At 44.8% G+C, this 25,496-nt stretch overlaps 1 protein-coding gene across 1 annotated transcript in view; it reads right to left on the reverse strand.

Moving 5' to 3' along the window:
- Positions 1–14,651: 14,651 nt before the first annotated feature.
- LOC124794832 (leucine-rich repeat-containing protein 15-like) overlaps positions 14,652–25,496 on the reverse strand; it is a 76,632-nt gene continuing 65,787 nt past the window's right edge. Inside the window, exon 4 of the mRNA XM_047258500.1 lies at positions 14,652–16,483. Within this exon, the coding sequence (XP_047114456.1) occupies positions 15,751–16,483 (733 nt within the window). The 3' untranslated portion in view covers positions 14,652–15,750. The remainder of the gene's footprint in view (positions 16,484–25,496) is intronic.

Here is a 25,496-nt window from a genome sequence, read left to right on the forward strand (position 1 = left end):
GCCTCCTGTCGGGTAGACCGTTCGCCTGGTGCATGTCTTTCAAGTTGACGCCACTTCGGCGACCTGCGCGTCGATGGGGATGAAATGATGACGATTAGGACAACACAACATCCAGTCCCTGAGTGGAGAAATTCTCCGACCCAGCCGGGAATCGAACCCAGGACCTTAGGCTTGACATTCCGTCATGCTGACCACTTTTTTTTTTTTTTTTTTTTAACAGAAGATTTTAAAACAAATCACAAATTGAAAGGAACAGGGGTGTTGTTTTTATTTATTTATTTTCAATAAGGATCACTCTGTTAAAAGGAACATATAGACCATTTCATCGAATAGTATGTGCATTACATAGTGAGTGGTGAGAGAAGCGTGAGGTTCATCATCAGCTGTCAAATGTGCACACCGACTGCACCCGGCACATTCCAACTTCGTGGGGGGTCAAGGAAGACTGCCTGAAGATAATTGACAAAGGTTCTCCGATAGTGTGACCATCTATGAACCTCACTGTGGGCTTGCTGCAAGAAATACCAAAAGTCAAGTCGCGACGTGGCAGTATCCCCATAGAGGTACGCGATCGTCCAACCTTTGATCCAGATGATCGACTGTGATATAGTCGCCGGAAAGTAGTCACTCTCCGGATGTAAGAAGGAAGCAGGTGTAATATGTTGCGAGGTAACACGGAGGTAGCAAGCCACCATCTGTCTTCCTAGGAGCCAGACGTCCTCCACCGCGATACAAGTCAAGCGGTGATGGTCGTCATCCACTTGGTGACATTTCGGGCATAGTGGAGTGTCCAGTAGTCCAATTGCATGGAGCCGTTGGTGGGTGTTGAACTTGCCACAGGCGACAGAGAACCACAGTGCCCGAACGAAGGTAGGAAAGAATTTTTGGTGCACATGTCTCCAAATCTTCGGCCAATGCAACCTGGGGTGTTTCAGTCCAATTACATTACAACTTATCCGTCGTAGCAGCCAAACATAAAAATCCTTCGCGCATGGCGGTCTCGTGCGCGGAAGCTCGTCTCTGATATAACTAAGTTCCACGATAAATGTTGAGACATGCGCAAAATGTGGCATAATGTTGCCCACCGCCACCAGAGGTGTGAGGGACGCTGGAACCAGGAGATCCAGTAGGCGGGATGTAAGGGAATCACGCCCGCTACGCCATTGCTTATACATTGTGGCTAGAAGGAGCGCCGTCGCACGGCAGTGAACATTCGTAAGTCCGAGTCCCCCCTTGTCCGTAGGGAGAGTGAGCGTTTCGTATCGCACCTTGAGGGGCGATCCAATCATCACGAAATAGCCTAGTGCTGATTGAAGTCGACGTCCGAGCGTGAGTGGTAGGGGCAGGATCTGCGAAATATGCACCATTCGAGAAACCACATGGGTGTTCAGGTACTCGACTCGCTGCAAAGGATCAAGGCACCGTAGGAGATGTTGTCGGACCATGGTACGTGTTGTCTGTAAAATACGTCGGTAGTTAACTGCTGCAGTATGTTTTACAGATGAGGTAAAGTCTATGCCGAGATAGCGGAATCGTTGCACATAAGGAAACGGACTGATTTCTTCCGGCGTAAGGCCCCTTCCCACCGGCATTGCCGCCGATTTGTTCATGTTCACTGCACTACCCGCGATCACACTGTGGTCCAACAACAGTTCAAGGACCGTCTTCACCTCTTCCTCAGAACGAACGAGCAGCAGGAGGTCGTCCGCATAGGCACGACATTTGAAGGTGTAGCCCCGTAGTTCCATCCCAGAAAGAGAATTGGTGAGCCTCCCAATTAATAGTTCCAACGCTATCGCGAACAGCAGCATCGAAAGAGGGCAGCCCTGGCGAATGGATCGTCGAATTTGAATGGGCCCTGCTATACGCCCATTAACCTGTACCAAGGATTGTGCGCCCCCGTAAATCCTTCTAATGAGACCAGTAAAACGGTCTGGAAAACCCATTTGTTCCAGTACAGCATACAGATAGTTGTGGCGCACCTTATCAAAAGCACTGTCAAAATCAACCGCCACCATCGCCGCTTTAAGCCGGCACTCCTCCGCCAGCGCTATCACATCACGGCATTCGCCAGTAGCTGTTGGCACATTCACCGATCCACCCGGTGTCGTCTGTTCCGGAGAGAGAACGCTACGAATTAACATACGACATCGGGACGCTAGCAACCGTGCAAAGATCTTATAGTTGGCATTAAGCAGGGTGATGGGGCGATAATGTGTGACCGTAATTCCTGGCTTCGGTTTATGTACTGGCACCAGGAGGCCTTCCATAAAAGCCGGTGGAATAGGCGCAGCGGAATTTAACATCTCGTTGTACATTTCCGTCCATCGCGGTGCCATTTCGTTGCGAAATTCGCGATAGAATTCAGCAGGAAGCCCATCAATGCCTGGGGACAGATTCAACGCACCTTGTGCGATCGCATCATGTACTTCCTCACAGCTAATGGCTTCCAGTAAGGTTCCCGCGGCTTCCACCGTCAGTGTACGGGAGACGGACGCGGCTATACGGTCGAGGTCATCGAAAGAGGCTGCTTCTTCCCGATAGATGTGTTGGTAATGGTCGACGAATGCAGAGACAATGTCCGCTTGACGCGTCACTCTTCGGTCTTCGCGGGTGATTAACTCCCGTACCAAAACGCGTCGTCGGTGCTTTCGTTCATTCACGACGTGGTGCATGGAAGGAATCTCGTGCCTTATCGGATCGTGACATCTGGCGCGCGCCATGGTTCCCTGAAGTTGTTTCCGAGCTAAAGCCACTAGTTTAGCTTTTATCCTTTTGCGTTCGATCCAGATGTCCTGTCCCGGCGGGCCATCATCCAGGTCGCGCAGTGCTGCAAAATAAAAGTCGGTGGTACGGCGGCGCCATTCTGCCATTTCCCTGCTATATGAGATGAACGTACGGCGAAGCGCCGGTTTAGCACAAGTCAGCCACCAATCAAGCTTCGTCGCATACCTTCCAACCCTTCGCTCGCACATCGTCCATGTCTCAAGGATCCGTTGACGGCATTCAGAATCATGTAGATGTTGAATGTTTAGTTTCCACGGGGCCTTACTGTTCCACACCTCTCTACGGGGAAGAAGCACCGTACAGATGTAAGCGCTGTGATCGGAAAATGCCAATGGCCAGCGTTCCGCGTCCTGGACATCATTTTCATGAGCCCGTGAGATATAAATGCGATCTAATCTGCTCGCCGAATGACTTGTCACATAGGTGTATCCCGGTGCAGCTCCATGTCATAATTCCCACGTGTTACTAAGTACAAGGTCGTTGACAACGATTCGCAACTCCTGGCTGATGTTTGCTTGCAGCCATTGGTCTTTCTGGCTGAGAACACAGTTGAAATCTCCACCAATTATTACACATTCAGAACGTCCATGGAATAGTGGAGCAATGTCTTCTGCATAAAATCGCGCCCTTTCCAGCCGCCGATTGTTCCCGACGGTGCATAAAGATTGATGATGCGTGTCCCAAACGTCGTGAAAGCCATTCCCCTGGCCGACGGAAGATAACACACGTTTTCCACTGGGGAGCCATCTCGCACGTAAACTGCCACCCCACTCCCATTGTGATCTCCATGTGACGAATAGGATTGGTAGCCTGCGATGTATGGGAGTGCAGCTATGTGGACTTCCTGCAGCAAAGCAATATCCACATCAGATGCCCAAACCGTTTCCTTCAATAGGTGTATTTTGGCCGGTGAACGCACGTCATTGATATTTAATGTCGCAATACGGTTCGCATGGCGTTGAATCCCACTCTGTCGAGGCGCAACAACATCACCCTGCACCGGCGCCGGGGACTGAGTTAGAAAACGTTCTCTCGCCCCTCTCCCTTCACCTTCAGCAATTATTAGTCCGTCTTCGTGAGTGCCGGCTGCCTCTGTATGACGTCCGGCGCCTCCTCAATATCCTCATACCACATCTTTTCAGGCTGTGATATATTCGTGTCCTAGCCACAGCATCTGCGTCTGGAGAGCCAACTGGCTGTGATATCTCTTCAGCATCACCACGTCCCGGTACCGTCAATGTGACAGACCGCTGTGGGTCGGATCGAACAGTTCCCAGTGCCTCATCCTGTTTCGTAGAGGCTGTTGTGTCGTCTTGGTCCACGGGCACATCGTCGTCGAGGCAAGGGGAGTCATCCCGAGGAGATGTCGTGCGACGCCGCCGTTTCCTCCTTTTCGGCGAACGCTGTTTGCGTGATCTTCCGTCCGTGTCCTCAGATTGCAGGGAATCACGGCTGCCCGACAGAAAAGCATCCGTAGGAACTGGAAGTGTTTCGAGTCCCATCGTTGAACTTGGCGGGAGTTCGGTCGAAACTAATGATGTCGTCTCAGAGTGCGTTTCAGACGGAACAGCATCCGTGGTGGCTGGAACTGCTTCTTGTACTATCGGTGTGCTGGGTGGGAGTTCGGTCTCATCTGATGTCGCCGTAGATTGTATGCTCGACGGAGCAGCATGCTCTGTCATCCCGACGTCTGCGACAAGGTTTCGGAGAGTGCCATCTTGATCTTCCACCGAGGCTGTGTCCTTTCGGTCATCAGCGGACGCAGTGAGGGCTTTGGCATAGGTGATCGGTAGCACTGTCATCGCCGGCGACGGCTCCCGCACATCTGAAGGCAGTTGCGTACTCAGCCGTTGCATACAGTTCGACCTGAGGTGTCCCTCCTGGCCACATCCAGAACATGTACGTGGTTGACCATCGTAAATCACCACCGCCCGACAACCACCAATTGTCAGATAGGCCGGTACATGCTTCTGAAGATCAATACTGATCTGCCGCACTCCGTTAAGAACGGGGTATGTGGCGAATTGTGTCCAGCGTTCTGCTGTGTGACCATGTACTGTGCCGTATGGCTTAAAAGCCTCGATAACTTCGTCAGCCGGGAGCTCAAACGGCAGCTCAAAAACACGTATTGTCCGTATACCCAGACCAGCATGTTCTACAGTTACCGTGCCGACATTCCCGTCACTATGGCAAAATCGGAGACCTGCTTTTGTCGCCTGTAGAATTCTCTCACACGCCGCGTCATTTACCATCTTAACATACACCGTGGGACTAACGATGGATGGGTGAATTCCGATAATATCGTTTGGCGGTATCTTGACGTCCTCTCGAATGAATCGTTCCACTGCTAAAGCCTTTGGTCGTTCGTAGTCTTTGCAGAAATTGAATCGTAATGTAGTTTTCCTGTACTTGTTCGCCATGATCGGTGTTACTAGCCCGCGTGCAGACTAAGTCCACAAGTAAACAAAGACTCGCACACGCCGCACAGGCGGAAGTATCGGACCTCCGCTTCGCACGGCCGCTAGCGCCGAACTGTCTACTCAGCTACCGGGGCCGGACGAAAGGATAAGAGTGATATGACTTGGTGATGGCATCCCTTTCCTTAGCGAAAGCGAAGAGAAGGCACAAAATCTGTTGGATAGAATGAACGTTTTAGTGAGTACGGAATACTGATTGAGCGTTTGCCGAAGAAGAAAGTAATGAGTAATTGCAGCGATTCTAATGAATTCGGAACAGTGATTGAGAGTAAACCGAAGATAGAAGAAAATAATGAGAAATAGATTAAATAGTTCAGGGATAACCTTAACATCGAGACAAATGGTCACAAAGTGGTGAAATGATTGATTTACTCTACCTTGAAAGCAAATTAATACATTAGAAACGAAGCAACGTGGGAAAAGAAATGTGTCTAGCACCGGCATTAAGGGCACCCGTGGCCAAAAGAGACCTATTAGTGTTAAAAATAAATGTCAAGCAATGTCCTTAATCTGATAAAATAAATTCTAAAACAATACATTTGGAGTAGAGTATTGTATTGAAGTGAATTATTGTATTATAGTGAATCATGGACTATGGGAAACGTGGAAAGGAAGAAAATCGATGAGTCTGAGTTGTGGTGCTGTAGAAGGATTTTGAAAATTAGGTAAACTGAATATATAGTGAGTGAGAACTCCTCACGGTGTCGGTGAATAAAGGAACGTATGGAAAATACTGACAAAAAATGACTGGATGACAGGACATGTGTTAAGACATCATGTAATGGTACTAGAGGGAGCCGTAGAGGGTAAAAACTGTAGAGGAAGTTAGAGATTGGCATATGTCAAATAAATTATTCGGGACAAAGGATGCATGAGTTATTTTCAGATGAGTCGGTTGGAACTGGAGAGGAATTCGTGGCGAGCTGTCTCAGTCCACATAGCAGCAGCTCTGGCAGCAACAACAGGACTAACTCAGCTGGGCAGCGTGTCGAACTCAGCTTGAATTGTAGACGTCATGCTACCGTCATTGCACGCTGCGGCAACGCCAAACAAAGTATCTGTCGTGTAGTGGCATGCCAGTCTAGCAGCAGTGAGAGACTTAGGCAACGTGCTGGAAGTGGCAACAGTCGAACGCCTTCTATATCGGAAAAGGTCAATAGAGCACTGGCGTTATCGTGTTGAAAGATAACGTCACAGATCCCTCGACTGCAGCGCACAGCCACCGGCCTTAACACGTTAGAAATATAACACCTGCTATGCACACTGGATCTGACAGTGTCATCCACCCTAGGGCATTCCATACCATCACACGAAGTGCTGGACCTGAATACAGCCTGGCAACATTTGGTCTTGTCGTAGCATGTATACACTGATTCGTCCTTATGGTGTTTTGACTAGTCATTACAGCTTTGCCAAGTATTGCTGTTGTGCTCACCACTGTCGGCGTCGTTCTGCTGCCACTTCAAGAGAAACTGCAACAGTGATGGCCTCACTGACAATTCATGGTGCTCTGTACGCTGCACTGTAAGAGCTCATTTCCTGCCTAAAGGTAAATGACACGAATGATTGTACGAATACTGTGTCTGTCTTCTTGGACGCTAGTCGCGTGGCGTCGCAATGGTACTGCGTTGAGTACGGTCCTCTTCAACCCTTCAGATCCACATTCGCATTACGGTTGTGGGATCGGAAATGTCGCAGGTCGGAACAACGAACCACAGATTCGTCAGGTCGCGATTCTGTTGTTGTCCAATTCTGAATCGTGATAGTTTCTCCTCCTTGTAACAATGTCATCACTTTCTCACAAGAAACTAACTTTCAACTGCAACTTCTGCTTTGTGCACGTGTTCTGATATCCTGGCCACTTGGTTTTGCAGGTATGTGGTGGACTACTACACCTACTGCGCAAGACAATTAACGGCCCTTGGCGGAGGGCACCTTGTACCACTATATGTCATTTCCTTTCCTCTTCCACTCGCAAACAGAGCGAGGCAAAAACGACTATCTATAGGCCTCCGTATGAGCCTCAATTTCTCGTATTTTGTCTTCGTGGTACTTACGAGCAATATATGTTGCCGGGAATAGAACCGTTCGGCAGTCAGCTTCATATGCCGGTTCTCTAAATTTTCTCAATAATTTTTCTCGAAAAGAACGTTGCCTCCTCTCTGAGGATTCTCATCGCGAAGCACCTCCGTAACACTTACATGTTGTTCGAAACTATCGGTAACAAATCTAACAGCCCGTCTACGAAGGGCTTCGATGTCTTCCTACCATCCGATCCGGCACGGATTCCAAACACTCGAGCAGTACTCAAGAATAAGTCGCACCAGCGTCCTATGTGCGGTCTCCTTTACAGGTGAACCACTCTTTCCTAAAATTCTCCCAATGTACCGAAGTCGACCATTCGCCTTCCCTACCACAATTCTCACATGCTCCTTCCACCTCGTATCGCTTTGCAACGGTACGCCCAGATATTTAAACGCAGGACACTAGTAATTCTGTATCCGAACATTATAAGTCTGATCTTGCTACTCATCCGCACTAACTTACATTTTTTCACATTTAGGGCTAGCTGCTATAAACCACACCAACTGGAAATTTTGTCTATCTTCCTAAAGTCATTCAACTTCGACATCTTACCGTACACCACATCATCATCATCACCAAATAATCACAGATTGCTGCCCATACTGACGGCTAAATCATTTACGTATATAGAGAATAATAGTGGCACTATCACACTTCCCTGGAGCACTCCTGACGATACCTTTGTCTGCGATGAACACTCGCCGTCGAGGAAGACATACTCGGGTCTATTGTTTAAGAAGTCTTCGAGCCACTCGTATGTCTGTGAACCTATTACATATGCTCGTACCTTCGTTAACAGCCTGCAATGGGGCAACGTGTCAAATACTTTCCGGAAATGTAAAAATATGGAAACTACCTGTTGCCCTTCATCCATTGTTCGCAATATGTCAAGTGAGAAAAGGGCAAGCTGAGTTTCGCACGAGCGATACTTCCTAAAACTGCGCTGATTCTTGGGCGTAAGCTTCTCAGTCTCAAGAAAGTTTATTATATTCGAACTGAGAATATGCTAAGGATTCTGCAGCAAAGAGAAGTTGCCGATATTGGTCTGTAATTTTTCAGGTTCACTGTTTTACGCTTCTTATATACGGGAGTCATCTTTGCATTCTTCCAGTCTCTCGGGACTTTGTGTTGGACGAGAGATTCATGATAAATGCAAGCTAGGTAAGGGGCTAATGCCGTAGAGCACTCTTTGTAAAATAGAACTGGGGTTCCATCTGAACTTGATGATTTATTTGCTTTCAAATCTTTCAGCTGTTTCTCTATGCCTGGTACGCTTATGAATATGGGTCCAAAGGTCAAATGACGGTATTTTTGTACTATCCTTCTGTGTGAACGACTTCCTGAACGTGAAATTTGAAACTTCGGCTTTCGTTTTGCTAACTTCAGTTGCCACACTAGACTGGTCAACAAGGGAGTGAATGGAAGACTGAGACCCGCTTAGCGATTTACGTAAGACAAGAATTTTCACGGTTTCTCTGCCACATATTTTGCTGTGACGATGGTAGTTGTACGCTTCGCTCATAGGTCTTCTCACAGATGCACGAATCTCTACTAACCTTCACGTGTCTCCATCTGTGCGTTCCCTTTTGAATCGAGAGTGCAACAGTCTCTGCTTTCTCAGTTTCATCGAATTTAGTTATTAAAACATGGTGGGTCTTTTCCATTCTTGCATTGATGCCAATTCACTGTCTAAGCGAGATGCTAATAAGTGCTGATCTGTTGTATCTAGCAGAAACACTCTCCTGGGCTTGTTGACTGGTTTATTAAGTTACGTAATCATAGTTCCTGTAACGACAACATGATCGCTAACCCCTGTTTCTGTACCGACTTTGTCGATAAGGTCGGGACTATTTGTAGCTACAAGTTCTAAGAGATTTCCATTGCGTGCGTGTTGCCGACTAGCTGCTAAAGACAATTTTCAGCAAAAATGTTCAAAAGTATTTCGCATGATTCTCTGCTTCTACCTCCCGCAATTAATCCATAGACATCCCAGCCTATACGCGGCAGGTTTAAATCGCCTCCAACTAGTATTGCACGATCGGGGTATTTACGCACTATTGACAGTAGACATTGACCTCATTTGTTGTTGTGGTCTTCAGTCCAGAGACTGGTTTGATGCAGCTCTCCATGCTACTCTATCCTGTGCAAGCTTTTTCATCTCCCAGTACCTACTGCAACCTACATCCTTCTGAATCTGCTTAGTGTATTCATCTCTGGGTCTCCCTCTACGATTTTTACCCTCCACACTGCCCTCCAATACTAAATTGGTCATCCCTTGATGCCTCAACACATGTCCTACCAACCGATCCCTTCTTCTAGTCAAGTTGTGCCACAAACTTCTCTTCTCCCCAATCCTATTCAATACTCCCTCATTAGTTATGTGATCTACCCATCTAATCTTCAGCATTCTTCTGTAGCACCACATTTCGAAAACTTCTATTCTCTTCTTGTCTAAACTATTTGTCGTCCATGTTTCACTTCCATACATGGCTACACTCCATACGAATACTTTCAGAAATGACTTCCTGACACTTAAATCAATACTGGATGTTAACAAATTTCTCTTCTTCAGAAACGCTTTCCTTGCCATTGCCAGCCTACATTTTATATCCTCTCTACTTCGACCATCATCTGTTATATTGCTCCCCAAATAGCAAAACTCCTTTACTACTTTAAGTGCCTCATTTCCTAATCTAATTCCCTCAGCATCACCCGACTTAGTTAGACTACATTCCATTATCCTTGTTTTGCTTTTGTTGATGTTCATCTTATATCTTCCTTTCAAGACACTGTCCATTCCATTCAACTGCTCTTCCAAGTCCTTTGCTGTCTCTGACAGAATTACAATGTCATCGGCGAACCTCAAAGTTTTTATTTCTTCTCCATGAATTTTAATACCTACTCCGAATTTTTCTTTTGTTTCCTTTACTGCTTGCTCAATATACAGATTGAACAACGTCGGGGAGAGGCTACAACCCTGTCTTACTCCCTTCCCAACCACTGCTTCCCTTTCATGTCCCTCGACTCTTATAACTGCCATCTGGTTTCTGTACAAATTGTAAATAGCCTTTCGCTCCCTGTATTTTATCCCTGACACCTTTAGAATTTGAAAGAGAGTATTCCAGTCAACATTGTCAAAAGATTTATTTGACCTCAATAGAACAATATTATTGTCAACTGCAATGAACACTCCCCCCTCTTATGGCCTCTAATCAGTCTATCCGATACACGTCCCACGACTCGCTAAATATATCAGTTCCACTTCCGGTTTCAGCCAGCTCTCGGTCACAACAATAATTTGAGCTCAAGAACTCTCCTCGAGGGCAGTAAATTCAGGAATTATAACTATGTCGACAGTTTACTGATAAAATTGTGACAATCGAGGTGTCTTTATTCTGAATACCGAGTGTTCATCAGAGCACTTCAAAGCAGTGCCTAGCCTAAAAAAAACCTCATACGCACTCCACAAGTACTACGTCTAGCTGCTTCCTTTCTGTAGTGGATCCCTGAACTATCAAGAGGAGGTCTGGAAATCCGCACTAGATAAAGCACGTCTAGAAATCTGAAGGCAAGACCACCATAGTGTGACGAAGCCTTTGTTTGAGACCCTCGACTCGGCTCCAAACCAAATACTCCGATCAGCTCTGGGAACGCTGCTACAAATTCCAAGCTCTCCTTGCACCCCGCTCGCGAGGCCAACAATCTTCACCACCTCCTCCAGCCGGCTGTAGAACTGAGGATCGCCTCAGAACCCACGCTGCAAGCGTCGTTGGTTCCGATGAGAGCCTCAACATGCAGAAGACTGCACACTGATGTTCGATAGCTAGAGACAAGGCCACCTCCACATCTCGGATGAGACTCCCCGGCAGACATACCGAGTGAACATTGGCTTTCGCTCCAGCTGCCACTCATCCTGCCGTGAGGGCGGATCCACCGCGTCGGGCGCGGTAGGAGGTGCCTCGGAAGCAGAGCCGTGGACAAAACAAGCGACATCTGAGGTTCCCAGGCGACGCTCCAGATTCTCCGCCACCGCTGTGCCCCAAGGCAGCAGCGAGAAAGTGACCGACCGTAGCCAAAAGCAGTCAGCTGTTGGCGAACTCTGGCCAGCTCAACCTGCGTCCGCAGACAGCATGGACACACCCTATCCATGAAGAAGTGAAATATAAAAGCAGACAGTTCTAGATATGCATGATGCTACTCTCTTGATGTGTCACCAATGGACGCTGATGCTACGTAGCTGGCTGTTTGGTCAGCAACTATTGCGCCACAGACTGAATAAATTTACCCTTCACAAACACAGAAACACGCACACAAAAAGATAAACACTTACCTTTCCGCTCTGTAGCTGTATATCAACCGAGAGCTGGAGCCTGACTGACTGGCTTATTTCATGCCAGTTTTACATTTCCTGCATGTGATCTTCATAGTGCTTCGTTTCTGCTGCCTTGCATTGCGTTACGTGTCTGAATATAGGGGAGTAATTAAAATCTGATTAATGATGCAGATATAATACAATACTTGTCCATCTTCATTTCCTCATTCCCACAGTAGATTTCTCGCTACCAACTCCTGATAGCGGTACTAACGTATGGTTTTTGCAACAGTGATGCATTTGTTACTTTACCTGTCACAGTCCAAGCATTTTCTTTTAAATTCCTTACTTTTTTAAAATACTCATTGGCAAATTAAAGCCGTGTTCCAGACCAATATTTGATTGGTTCAAAATGGTTCAAATGGCTCTGAGCACTATGCTACTTAACTTCTGAGGTCATCAGTCGCCTAGAACTTAGAAATAATTAAACCTAACCAACCTAAGGATATCACACACATCAACGCCCGAGGCAGGACTCGAACCTGGGACCGTAGCGGACGCTCGGTTCCAGACTGTAGCGCCCAGAACCGCACGGCCACTCTGGCCGGCACTTGATTGGAAACCTTATCTTTCGTGGGCATTACTGTTACGAAATATCTCTTTCTTACTTGCCAAAAAACAACAAGAAAAAAAGCTCTCCTGCGTAGCTCACGCGATGAGCACTCCTGTAAGGGTTGGTTTGTTTGGGGAAGGAGACCAGACAGCGCTGTCATCGGTCTCATTGGATTAGGAAAAGAAGGGGAAGGAAGTCGGCCGTGCCCTTTCAAAGGAACCATCCCGGCATTTGCCTGGAGTGATTTAGGGAAATCACGGAAAACCTAAATTAGGATGGCCGGACGCGGGATTGAACCGTCGTCCTCCCGAATGCGAGTCCAGTGTCTAACCACTGCGCCGCCTCGCTCAGTGCACTCCTGTAAGAATGCAAGAAAAGGTTGCGCGATTTCGCTTGCGAGGCCCACTCCGCCACAGTTGCAGTCATTCTTCTCGTCATTTTATAGCTGCGTAAAATGACAGATTTCACCGATGTTTCCACAAACACATCCAGACACAACCAGATCTGCATCCAATCAGCGTCCAAGAAACTTTATGCGCTCACCTTAGCTTCCGCCGGAAAAATCGGCATGGAACGAAGCGCCTTTGGTGGACCCTAGCATATCAATAATATTGTGTAACATATCCTACTGTGAAAAAGATTGAAGGTTCTACAGTATATTGACGAACACACTATAATTTGATTTTTATCGTGCAAAGCAGTTGGAGTGTATATTCCCTCTCCGATACTGCATATTTTCATCATCCCACTCCAATATATCAAATTGTTTATTCTTTGTTTTTCTGGATTTTTTGATTTCTGCAAACTGAATCACTATAGGCAATTACTTTCAGTATTGTCTTTGAAATTACTGTCCCTTTTCTTAACTGTAGTTGTAACCATTTGCAGAAGCATCGCCGCGCGGGATTAGCCGAGCCGTCTAGGGCGCTGCAGTCATGGACTGTGCGGCTGGTCCCGGCGCAGGTTTGAGTCCTCCCTCGGGCATGGGTGTGTGTGTTTGTCCTTAGGATAATTTAGGTTAAGTAGTGTGTAAGGTTAGGGACTGATGGCCTTAGCAGTTAAGTCCCGTAAGACTTCACACATATTTGAACATTTTTTTTTTGCAGAAGTATCACAAACGAGCGAGTGTCCATCCATAGAGAGTTGCGATAATTATTTGACTTGAGTATGCGCCATCTTTCCTTTCCCAGTGCGAAAGAAAGCCCAAAGGCCAAATAACAGCTGGAAACCATCTGGCAACATCACTTCACTGTCTGGAACTTACTGTCAATGTATTGCATAATGCTATAAAACTGCCAAACGTAACCGACACTCCAGGAGCCCCTAATGACAAAGCAAGAGACCTTCATGTTAGTTTTGATGCCCATGACAAATGCTCTACATGTTCCAATGAGGGTGCACCCAGTGTAGGATAAACAATGGATTCGGTAATAAAATATTGCATAAAATAGTCTTGATCGCATAAAAACACTTTTATTCATAAGTGGTGACCGGTTTCGACCCGTTGTGGATCATATTCAGACCATGCTCCAGCGACGGCATGTGGAGACGATGGCTTGCAGCAGAAACTACGAATACCACACACTGATGTTGACTGCTTCCATCAGTAAGCGGTACCCCCATTTCGTGCCATCGTCTCTATACGTCATCACTAGAGTATGGTCCGAGGATGATCAACCTCGGGTCGAAACCGTGTGCCACTTTTAAATGAAAGTGTTTTTATGCGATAAATACTGTTATATATTATATTTTATTGCTGTTCACTGGGATCACTGGTACGGCCATTTACAATGGGTACACTCTATTACGGAGCTCAGGACAAAATGGAAGAAAAAACAGAGGCTGTCAAATAACTGCTCGTGAATCTTCCGGATTGTATGTCCGTGGTCTTAAAAACTTTTCTGGCCCTGACGTTTCGTGCAGAGCAGCGCCGGAAATCATCGGAGGTGCTCGTGGTGCTGGGGTCTTGTCGACTGAGACAGCAATCGCCATGAGATAATCCGAAGATGACTTTCGAAGCTCTGGACGAAAGGTCACGAAGCGAAAATTTTCTTCGATCACCCGGAAAACTCACCAGCATCTTAGACATCAGGTCGTGGAAGCCTTATTTGTGTCAGTCAGTTGTGTGCGAACCCGCTGCGCCTTCTCAAGGCCGTTAATTTGTGTAGAAATTAGATGTGTAGAGCTGTGGAATTACGCAAGAAAAATGCGGAAAAGAGCGAACAAATAAGGCATGGAGTCGACTGGTTGAAATTCATAGTTTGCCCTATCGAAATAAATATTCAGTCGTAGATAAAAATTTGGTAATAGATTTAAAGTTAACTGAAATAAAATATTTGTTTTACTATAAATAGGAAAATCTTTATTTACACTCAGTCTTACATATTCTGATAATTCACGAGCCTTCCATCTCAGACACATAAAAATTTAAGACTACAGTAACCACTGCTCACGTTGTTTTCCGGCCCTCTCCTTCTAATTTCAGTACCAGAGATGATATTCTAAGTGTTATAACACACCTCATAAATGTCTGCTTTCGTTTTTAATCACGAGAACGACTTCAACATATTAAACATCTGAATACCTGGCTTTATTGAATGATGTACCATTATCCTGGTACTGTTAACAGATAAAAGTTTGTATGACTATCTCATTATTCATAGGTCATATTTGTTCACAGAAGAGTAGAATAAACAGATATTGCCTTATTCATTAATTGTTTATGAAAGAAAATCTCCTTCTTGATTCCGTGGAAACGTTTACCACTTTACTGCAAAGAGAATGGTTTATTTCTAACGGTAACAGTTTAATGGTCTGCCATTTTTAGTGAATGTCACATATAGAAACGTCCCGTTATTTATCTTTTGTGCACATGAAACATCTGTTTGTACGAGAAATTCATCGTTCTACCAACAGCAAAACTCACACGAGAACTTTCGTCTGCAGTCGTATAGTTTTAAGGAAGTAGCCCACAGTTTATTTGTCGTTACGTGTAACAAAGAACAGAAAATATTTCATTCAGTATCTTCCATAGTCGACGACGTTCGTATCCTCTTCCTACAATCGGCACTACACAGGCTGATGAAATCTATGGAGGTCTCTAAGCTGCGGATCAGGAATAGAATGCACCACAATTTTCCCTGCAGTTGGAAAATTACTTCCACTGTTTAGCAGGAACTTCAGTTCCATTCTATGGAGAGCTCGTTAAGAAGAATTTGATAAGGTTCGAGTTGCAGAGTAGTTAACGACTGCAGTTGGGTAGGAGTAGAGTCCGTTGCGGAGGATCTACTTCGCTTTGTTGCCTCAAATATAAAACACAATTTTGTTGTTTAGGTTCTTGTGTCAAGTTTCTGTGCTGTATCGTTTCATTGACGCTGCGTGCAGGAGACAGATTTCCAATAACAACACAGAACAAAGATATGAAAAAGTGGTTCGTTCTTCTCTTGTGGTAATGAGCGGCACGATGGATGATGGTGCTAGACTACTGACTCCTCGTCTTCTGACGTCAGCTTCTCCCCGTCGTGCCTGACGCAGAAGCGTTTCTCGCGGCACAGGATGTAGATCTTGCGTATCAGGATGACGGCCACTACAGCGAGGCAGATCGACACGAGGAGGATGAAACTGAAGGCGAGTGTGTCCTGCGCGTGGTTGTAAGCCGGATTGAAAGGGACGTCCGTTGTATTCGTGACGGTAGCGGGTGTCACGGAAGAGTTGGCAGCCGCTGCAGAAGGTCTTGAACTCGTCTCTCGGATACTTGTCGGTACACGTCCGAGCAGTGTCGGTGACGTGGCGGAGACGCCTGTGGCGCTGGGGTCGATGTAGCAGTAGCGCAGCACGTGCAGCAGCTGCGAGTCCCTGAGGTCTGGCGGCGAGGCGCACACCATGGGGTCCTCCATGTCCTCCAGGAAGTTGCGGCGGGCGACGAGCGCGGCTAGGTCGCCGGTGGCGTCGCACGCGCAGTGCCAGGGGTTCCCCTCGAGGCGCAGCTCCCGCAGCGCCGGCAGCCGATCCAGGGCGGCCGCATCCGCGCGCCGCAGCATGTTGTCGCTGAGGTCCAGCTCCTCCAGCGCAACGGGCCACGCGGCAGGCAGGCTCTCCAGCTGGTTCTTGTGCAGCCGCAGCAGCCGCAGCGATCGCGGGAACGCGTCCGCCGGCACCGACGTCAGTTGGTTCCCACTCAGGTCCAGTTCCAGCAGCTTTGGCAGCCCACTGAAACAATATCACAATACTATGACATGAGGCATCAACGTCACACTGTCTTCTTATTGCCTGCACTTCACTTCCATAAGTAAGGGCTGGTACTGCTATTGTTGTAGAAAACTTCAGCTTCAATTCTTTGCTGGCTATATTCTGCAAAAATCTTAACGATGGTTCCACACATGGAAGTAAATTTATTTAATTTTTGGTAAACGTGATGGTTATATTCATACGTGATGTCCCATGCTACATATTTAAGACCTTTTACATGCCCCAAGATATTATTATTCAGGACTATTTTATATCTTACTCTTGTCTACACTGAAATGTCTTCTACCGGCAATGTTAGGTTGTAATTTGTGGCTATGTGTTCCAACTTATACACTCCTGCCTACATTAGTTGTAAGCAGATTTAGGTCATCCACATATAAAATTACATTTAGAAAATAGAATACAGGCTCAAGAAATAGTTCTTAGAAGACTGGAAGGATATGCAAGGTATGATCGGAAAAGAAATGAAGATATAAGCCAAGATTTAGGAAAATTTAACGTAAAGGAGAAAATAAAGGAAAATAGGAGGAAATGGAAGGAATATGGGTGCAAAAAATTTCGTAAGGAACACATCGTGCTTAAGTGGGAGCGATCTAGATGGTTGTAAAACAATAAACTGGTAGCCAAGATCGCTGGAGTTCTTTTTATTCCATGATTACCGGTTTTGGCGAAACTAAAGCCGCCATCATCGAATCCTAGGACACATACAGATCTTGATGTTGTAACCTGTATGTGTCCTAAGATCCGATGATGGGGGCTTTAGGTTCGCCGAAACCGGTAATTATGGTATAAAATGAATTCCTGCGATCTTGGCTACCAGTTTATTGTTTTGCAAAAAAATTTCTTATAAAGATTCTAAATAATAAAGGCCCTGGAAGAAGAAATGTATGAATACCACGAGAGAAATGATTAGTGTAACAGGTAATTTGCCTAATACATGAAGTGAAGAAGAAAAGGAAGAACAAGATTAGCATCAATATTATATGGAGCATCAAACGAGTATTTCTTGGTAGGGACGACACAGCATGTGAATCTTTCGCCCAGCGGAGAGTAACAGGCAAATGCAAAAGAGCAGGGGTGATCCCATGTGCAGGATGTAAAGCATAACAGTTTACAACGTATCACGGTGGTGTAGGGAAAGTCGAGGCACAACATTTTTGTATTGAACATTTGCGGTCGATCAATCCTGGAAGAACCTCCAACTGAATAAAATATTCGCTGGTTTCCAGTCTTGTCAAGTGGTTAACACTCCGCGAGCTTTCAAACCGACCACTCCTCTGTCATTGTCAAGAGATTGGTAGGCCCATATGTATACTAGCTGCCGACTGTGACACCACTGGTACCGCCATGTATGGGCACACGTCGCCTCGGCCTTCGATGTGCCACCTCGCAGTCGCCGGATTCCACGACGCAGTGAGCTGCCGTCCGCCGTCTGTATTAAGGGTATTGTCGGTGATTTTCATTTCGATGGCTTCTTTAATTACGCCGTCGGAGAAGCCGTTAGTGTGAGCCAGGACGAGGTTTCGTCAAATTTGATCTGGTGACTGTTCCCTAAAGCATGCTCAGCTAAGCGAATTTCTCGAAGCAGCGTAAACAAAATCCGTCATACTCCTTCCTGTGTTTATTCTATTCGTCCCACGTACGACTGACCACACTCGCAAGGTATCTTGTCGATTCCCAGCTATTCACGCCGATTACGTGTCACATGAGCTGAGCCTACTAATCAATGTGTTCAGGGGCAACGGCTACAACGTTCACCGTATGAATGAAATGATCTCAAGCAAGAATCACACTAAGACCACTGGTGAAGAGCACGTAAAGAAACTAATCGTTCCTTCACCCCTTGTAGGGCAAGATAAGTCGCCTGCTGTAAAGACACACACGGTCAAATCGGTATTCATGGCTCGGTCTAAAGGCGCCTCTGATTCTGTAATTAAAGAAGCCATCGAATAAAAATCACCGATTGGGCCCTTTATAGATTAAGGAGGACTGCAGCTCACCACGGTGTGGTATCCATCGACCGCGAGGTTGAAGTGGACACATTGAATGCCGATTTAACATAAGCCAACACAAGTAAGCCAATATACGACGATACCGTGAGCACCGGTGACGTTACAGCTGGCAGTATATACATAAGGGCGTATAAGTGGCCCACTGGTAGTCATAATACTTCACAATGGTCAAAGAGTGCTTGGCCGAAAGTCGTGGTATTTTGAGCATTGCACGCTGTAATGCATCCGTGCATTCCATTCACGTGTTTATGCTAAGTATTAGGCACATTTATGTGCTCGGGAATGCTCAGTAGCAGCCAGGCTACATGTACATCTGACCATTATGCGTCAGCAAGGAACATTAACGATAATATCGTAGGAGGCAATGTTGTGCAACCTTGGACAAGATCCGACTACTCGGGAGTAGGATCTTACAATCTGACTCACTGTTCCGAGACAAACTTCAGTCACAATGTCCGCAAAGTGACGTCAGATCCGCCTGGCAACAGCGATCTAAAAGCCTATTGGTTAAAAGTTTTGATATGTATAGGTATTAGGATACGAGTGAAGTGTCCCTATTGGCTGAGGGAGAAAGGTGGGGTCTCTCTTGTGCGTCGGGAAGACAGGGTGAGTTACTAGTGAGGCGCAACTCAAAACGCACAGTCGAGCAACCGGGGGCGGCTCCAAAACAACGGTCGCGAGTAAATATTCGAGCTGTTAAACAAGATGTCAAGTAAAAGTGAAGGTACTAGTTATCAATGAACGCCACGTGTCGTGGACAGTATCTATCACGAGTATGGAAAGTGATAAATGTGTTGAAAAGGGTTGAATATAACGGTGTAGGCAAGAGCCGCCATATTGGAAATTCTGTGACGAGTGTTGCAAAATATTCTTCATTAAAAAGAATATATTACAAAAAGTTGTTAAAATTTAACAATTGGCATCCCGACACACCCCACTTCAGGAGGACCACAAGCCGACATTTAACCTTGCACCTGAACGCTACTACTGTGCGACGAGGGACTACCGAAGCAGCAAGACACCAGGTAAGTAATACCGAAACCAGAGAAGTAAGGCAAAGTCACTTCCTTCTCGCTACAATGCCACAGAGGGCCTTGTAACGTGGCCAGAAACCCGAGACCAATTGCGCGGCACATCCCGCCAGAGGTTCGAGTCCTCCCTCAGGCATGGGTGTGTGTGTGTGTGTTGTTATTAGCGTAAGTTAGTTTAAGTAGTGTGTAAGTCTAGGGATCGATGACCTCAGCAGTTTGGTCCCTTAGGGATTCACACACATTTGAATATATTTTTGGAAACCCAAGACGTCATACAGAAACACACTTGCTGTTCCATCTACATATAAGCCCTAAGAGCACAGTAGTTTTCCGAGCCAGACAAATTAATATATTTAATTGTTAATTTTATGGTGTAAATATTCATAGTATTATGAGGTAAATTTTTGGCCGAAGTATTGCGTGACTGTCATGCAATGTAGCTTAGGTGGCTTTTTAGGTCAATTTGAGGCTGTATCACTTTGTTCGTTTCGATTTTAACCACACCACTTCGGTAAACAGTTATCGTCCTGTATAATACGAGTGCAAGAATAGACCTGCAAAATACCAACGAATATCCTTAATTGTAGTTCACTGCTGAATTCATCAGCATATTCTAAGTTCTAATTTCATAAATTTCCTTGAGTGAGATACGTTTTTACACACAAATCAACACAGATTTAGAAAGCATCACCCGTGTGACGATCAGCTCACCCCTTTCCTGCTGGATATCCTCCTCATCGGAGGATAAAGGGCAACAGGTGAATACCATATTCCTAGTTGTCTGTAAAGCATTTGACACAGTGCCGCATTCCAGACTGTTAACATAGATTATCAGATGTGTGAGTGGTTTGAAAACATTCTAAGTAACAGAAAACAGTACGTTGTCCTTGATGGCGAGTGATAATAGGAGACAGAAGTACCGTCAGGAATGCCCCAGGGATGTGTAAGGACCGCTCGCCTCCTCTATTCGAGTAAACGATCTGACGGGTATGGTGAACAGCAATCTGCGGCTGTTACTCGAAAGTTCTGTAGGAGGATACAGATGTAAAAATCACTAAGGAACGGAATAAACAGAAAGTGCGGGGAAACTAAGACAAAGTGACTAATTGGAAAATCTGAAGAAATCTAAAAAGAAAGGATCGTCAGAAGGACGGACTCAACCCATAGAAAAGTCAAAACAACCTTCAGTGTAACTAAAAGCAAGAACGAAAACATTAAGATTGCAAGGAAATTCCTCTGTTAAATGCAGATGAGACAGGTGGAAAGAGTGCATTGAAGGTCTTTACGAGGGAAAGGCTTGTCCCATGACGTGATAGAAGATGAAATTGGAGTCGACAGGGATGACATAAGCGATCTTCTATTAGAATTCCAATTTGAAAGAGTATTGGAAGACTTAATATCAAATAAGGCAGCAGTGATAGATAAAATTCCATAAGAATTCCTGAAATCACTGGGGGAAGTAGAAATAAAATGAGAATTCACGTTGGCGCGTAGAATGTGTCAGTCTGGCAATACAGAAACAGAATTCCGGAAAAATGTCATCCACACAGTTACGAAGACAGCAAGAGCCGACAAGTACGAGACTTACCGCACGATCTGTTTAACAGCTCATACATCCAAGATGCTGACAGAAATAATACGCAGAAGAATGGAAAAAATAATTGTGGAACTGCTAGACGACGTTCAGTTTTGCTTTAGGAGTGATAAAGGCACCAAAAAGGCAGTTATGACGTTGCCGTTGATAGAGGAAGCAAGATTGAGGAATAATCAAGACATGTCCATAGAATTTGTTGACCTACAAAAAGGGTTCGGAGATGTTAAATGGTGCAAGATGTTCGAAATTCTGAGGAAATTAGGGATACGATATAGCGAAAGACGGGTAGTGCACAATATGTACAAAAAACAAGAGGAGCCAAAGGAGAGGATGCAAGAGCCATGAGTGTGTCACACACAGATGCAGTCATTCGCCCCTCCTTTCCATTCTATACATCGAAGAAGCAATGACATAAAAAATAAAGGTCCAAGAGTGGGATTAAAATTCAGAGTGAAAAGATATCAATGATAAGATTCGCTGATGACATTTCTATCCTCAGTGAAAGTGAAGAAGAATTACAGGTTGTAGTGAATGGAGCGAAGTGTCTAATGAGTACAGAATATGGATTGAGAGTAAATCGAAGGAATATGAAAGCAGTGAGAAGCAGCAGAAACGAGAACAATTAGAAACTCAACATCATATTTGATCACGAAGTAGATGAAGTTAAGAAATTCAGATACCTAGGTATTAAGCCAACCCTTGACGGCTGGAGGAAGAAGGACATATAAAGCAATCTAGCACCAGCAAAAAGGGCTTATCGTCCAAGAGAAGTTTACTAATATCAATCGTAGGTGTTAATTTGAGGAAGAAATTTTACAGAATGTACGTCTCTAGTGTAGCGTTGTATGGTAGCAACACATATACTGTGGGAGATGTGGTGCTACAGAATAACGTTGAAGATTAGGTTGGCTGACAAGGTAAGAAATGAGGATGTTTCCTCCGTAGAATTGGTGAGGAAATGAACATACGGAAATCACTGACAAGAAGAAGGTATAGAATGATAGGACATTTGTTAAGACATCAGGGAATAACTTCCATGGTACTAGAGGGGGCTGTAGAAGGTAAAACCTGTAGAAGAAGAATACATTCGGCAGATAACTGAGAACGTAGGCTGCAATTGCTGCTCTGAGATGATAAGGATGTCACTGAGCGCTTCAAACCGGTCAGAAGACTTATGCCTCTTTGGTCTAATCATTCGGTAGTTTGTTGTAGATGTGGAAACAAGTATGAGGGCGAATAGAAAAGACAATCCCTGTAATGTTCAAATACATTATTAGCGGCGTGCTGCTTGACAAAGAATGTCGTTTAAATATCTAGGCGTAACGCTACAAAGCGAAATGAAATGTGTGAGATATACACGTCATCGTGGCTCTTACAGAATTATTAACTTCTTATTTCCATATATCGATCTGAGAGTAAACCAAGTTGGTCTGCGACCTTTGGTTGTGTTGTTACACCGTCTCTGCCTGAGGGCGCCGGAAGAGAGATTATAAGAGAGATTATTACTAAACTCTGTTTTCCATTGTGGACGGAGAACAGCGGCTGGTCAAATATCTAACAAAGAAATTCGCCAAAGAGCAGTGCAAACTGTTCAAATCTGAGTGAAATCTTATGGGACTTAACTGGTCATCAGTCCCTAAGCTTACACACTACTAAACCTAAATTATCCTAAGGACAAACACACACACCCATGGCCGAGGGAGAACTCGAACCTCCGCAGGGACCAGCCGCACAGTGCATGACTGCAGTGCCTTAGACCGCTCGGCCGTTCAAATTAAGAAGTTCTCTTTAGTTCTTGCAAGTGTAGTCCAGTCTTCGAATGAAGAACTTGAGGATTAACGACATCTAGAAACATATGGCCCCAGTGTGCAAATATCGATTATTTCTTAGAAGCCTGCGGGTAACGAACTGCCGAAACTGGTAGCGAAAATAAGCCAACAGAACTTCTCAATTTGCACGACTGTTTGGCGAACTTCTTTGTTAAATAAAGATTATTACTAGTCGATGTGTGTTGGAAAGTAGACGTGGAGCTTAATGGTCAGGAAATTTTTGTCTGGAATCGAGCTGCTAAATACTGAATACAGTTTTGCTTAAATTATTGAATGAGACGAAGATGGGAGTATTTATGAATTTTAAAGAGTTTCGTGATGAATTGCGGTTCAAGGTAAATTCGCAGTTTCGTATACCAGCGCGTAGTTAACATTCTGTTGGAAAATTAATTGTTGTACCGATATTTTCTTGAAGTAGTTGTCTCATGGATTGCTCACATCTGGCGAACTTAATTGTCGTGTCCCACATACATATTTTGTGAAAAATAGAGATAATTTTGAATAGGTTAATTTTTCGGTAAAGTAAGTCATTCACAACTGTTTCTAAAACCTGTCATTATTGTAGAAAGCTAATATCATAAAGCATCAGGAAACACCTCATGAAGACACCGAGTTACGACGACGACGAAATATGGTGTTGAGAAGACCCGCAGTACACCAGATTCTGTAAGATGACAAAGTCAAAATTTATCACGACCTTAAAAAGTGAAGTCATGAAGCAATTCATTTCTATAAAATTGTTCTAGAAAAATCATTTGTAGAACATTAGCATCCAAAATTATTCCCATGCAAGAAATTCTACATTGTTTGTGTTCACATTGCACGCCACATGTCACTACAATCCTTCAAGCACGTACCACAGTCGTCTTTGTAATACAAGGGGTCGTTAACGTTTAGGCAGACATTTGCGCTTTGCCTGACAAGCTTCACATCTCGAAAACTGTGTTAATGAAAACAACGGGAGTAATAGACCGTAATGGAAAAGTGAGTCACGCGAGGAAAAGTTATTCATTTCCGGTCCGGTACCCGTTATCTTTTGACTTCCTCAGCTCAACACTCTGGTTGTGTCGTCTCTCATTACACTACCCTCAAAACTTTTTTTTTTTTCGGGAAGTTAGATTAGGGCTTCGGTCCCGTCAACGAAGAGGTAATTAAAAACGTAGCACAAAGTTTGATTTTGGGAAAGTTAGGAAGGAAATATGTCACGACCTTTGAAAGGAATTATCCCGGAATCCGCCTTAAGAGATGTAAGGAAGTCCTGAAAAAATTAAATTTAGATAGAGGACGGGTGATCTGAACCGCCGTACACACGAACACTGGTCCAGCGTCTTACTACTGGGCCACATGGCTCGGCTTGTTAGTACTGTGATGAATTTCTGTGGCTCAACTTGAAAAGTAAATTTTACGACGAGATTGGCAACGTTGAGCCACAAATTATATGCCAGTTGAAATAGGTTCCACCAGAATCATTCCGTTTGGATTTAAGTTGTTAGGATTAGTACGTAATTGTTTTAAATCTGATATAAGAAATAAGTAATAGGTCGAACGAAAAAAGCATTTCGAATAAATTTCTTTTGTGTATTACGACAAGTCAGATTTTTATTTCTAGTTTTTGTGCGAAGTCAGTCTTGTGACTAGTTTGATGTACTCAGCCACTAATTACACTCTTGTACCAACATTGTCATCTCCGAGTTGAACTAACAACCTACTTACTCATTTACTTACTGAATGTATTCCCATCTCTGCCCTCCTGTATAGTTTTCATCCTCTGCCGCCCGTTGTAGTACTGTGCTAGCTAACCCCTTGTGTCTTAACACATATTTTGTCATCGTGTCCCTCCTTATTATTAGTGTTTCCCAAATTCAGTTCTACGCAGCTTCTGCAGCGGATATCCTCATTCCCTATCAGTCCACATACTTCTTAACATTCTTCAGCAGCACCGCATATCAAATGTTTGGATTCTCTTCTGTTACAGTTTTGCTACTATCAGTGAATCACTTCCATACAATGCTGCGCTCCAAATGTACATTCTCAGAAATTTGTTCCTCAAATTAACACCTACGTTTGATACCAGTAAACTTCTTTTGGCCAGGAATGCCTTCTTTGCCCTGGTTAGACTGCTTTTTATGTCCTCTCTGCTTCATCCACCGTGGGTTGTTTTGTTTCCAAGATAGCAGAATTCCTTCAATTCATCTACTTCGTATCACCAATTAGGATGTTAAGTTTCTCCATGTTCCTATTTCTGCTAGTTTTCATTACTTTCGCCTTTCTTCGATATACTCTCAATCCATATTCTGTATTCATCAGACTATTCATTCCATTGAACTGATCCTGTAACTCTTCTTCACTTTCACTTAGGGTAGCAATGCCATTTGTGAATCTTGTCATTGATATTCTTTCAGTCTGAATTTTAATCCCAATTTTGAATCTTTCGATTCCGTCGTGACTTCTTCGACGCATAGATTGAACAGCAGGGGTGAAAGACGACATCCCTGTCTTACACCCATT

This window comes from Schistocerca piceifrons, chromosome 1 (genome assembly GCF_021461385.2).
Source record: "Schistocerca piceifrons isolate TAMUIC-IGC-003096 chromosome 1, iqSchPice1.1, whole genome shotgun sequence".
Taxonomy (NCBI): Eukaryota; Metazoa; Arthropoda; class Insecta; order Orthoptera; family Acrididae; genus Schistocerca; species Schistocerca piceifrons.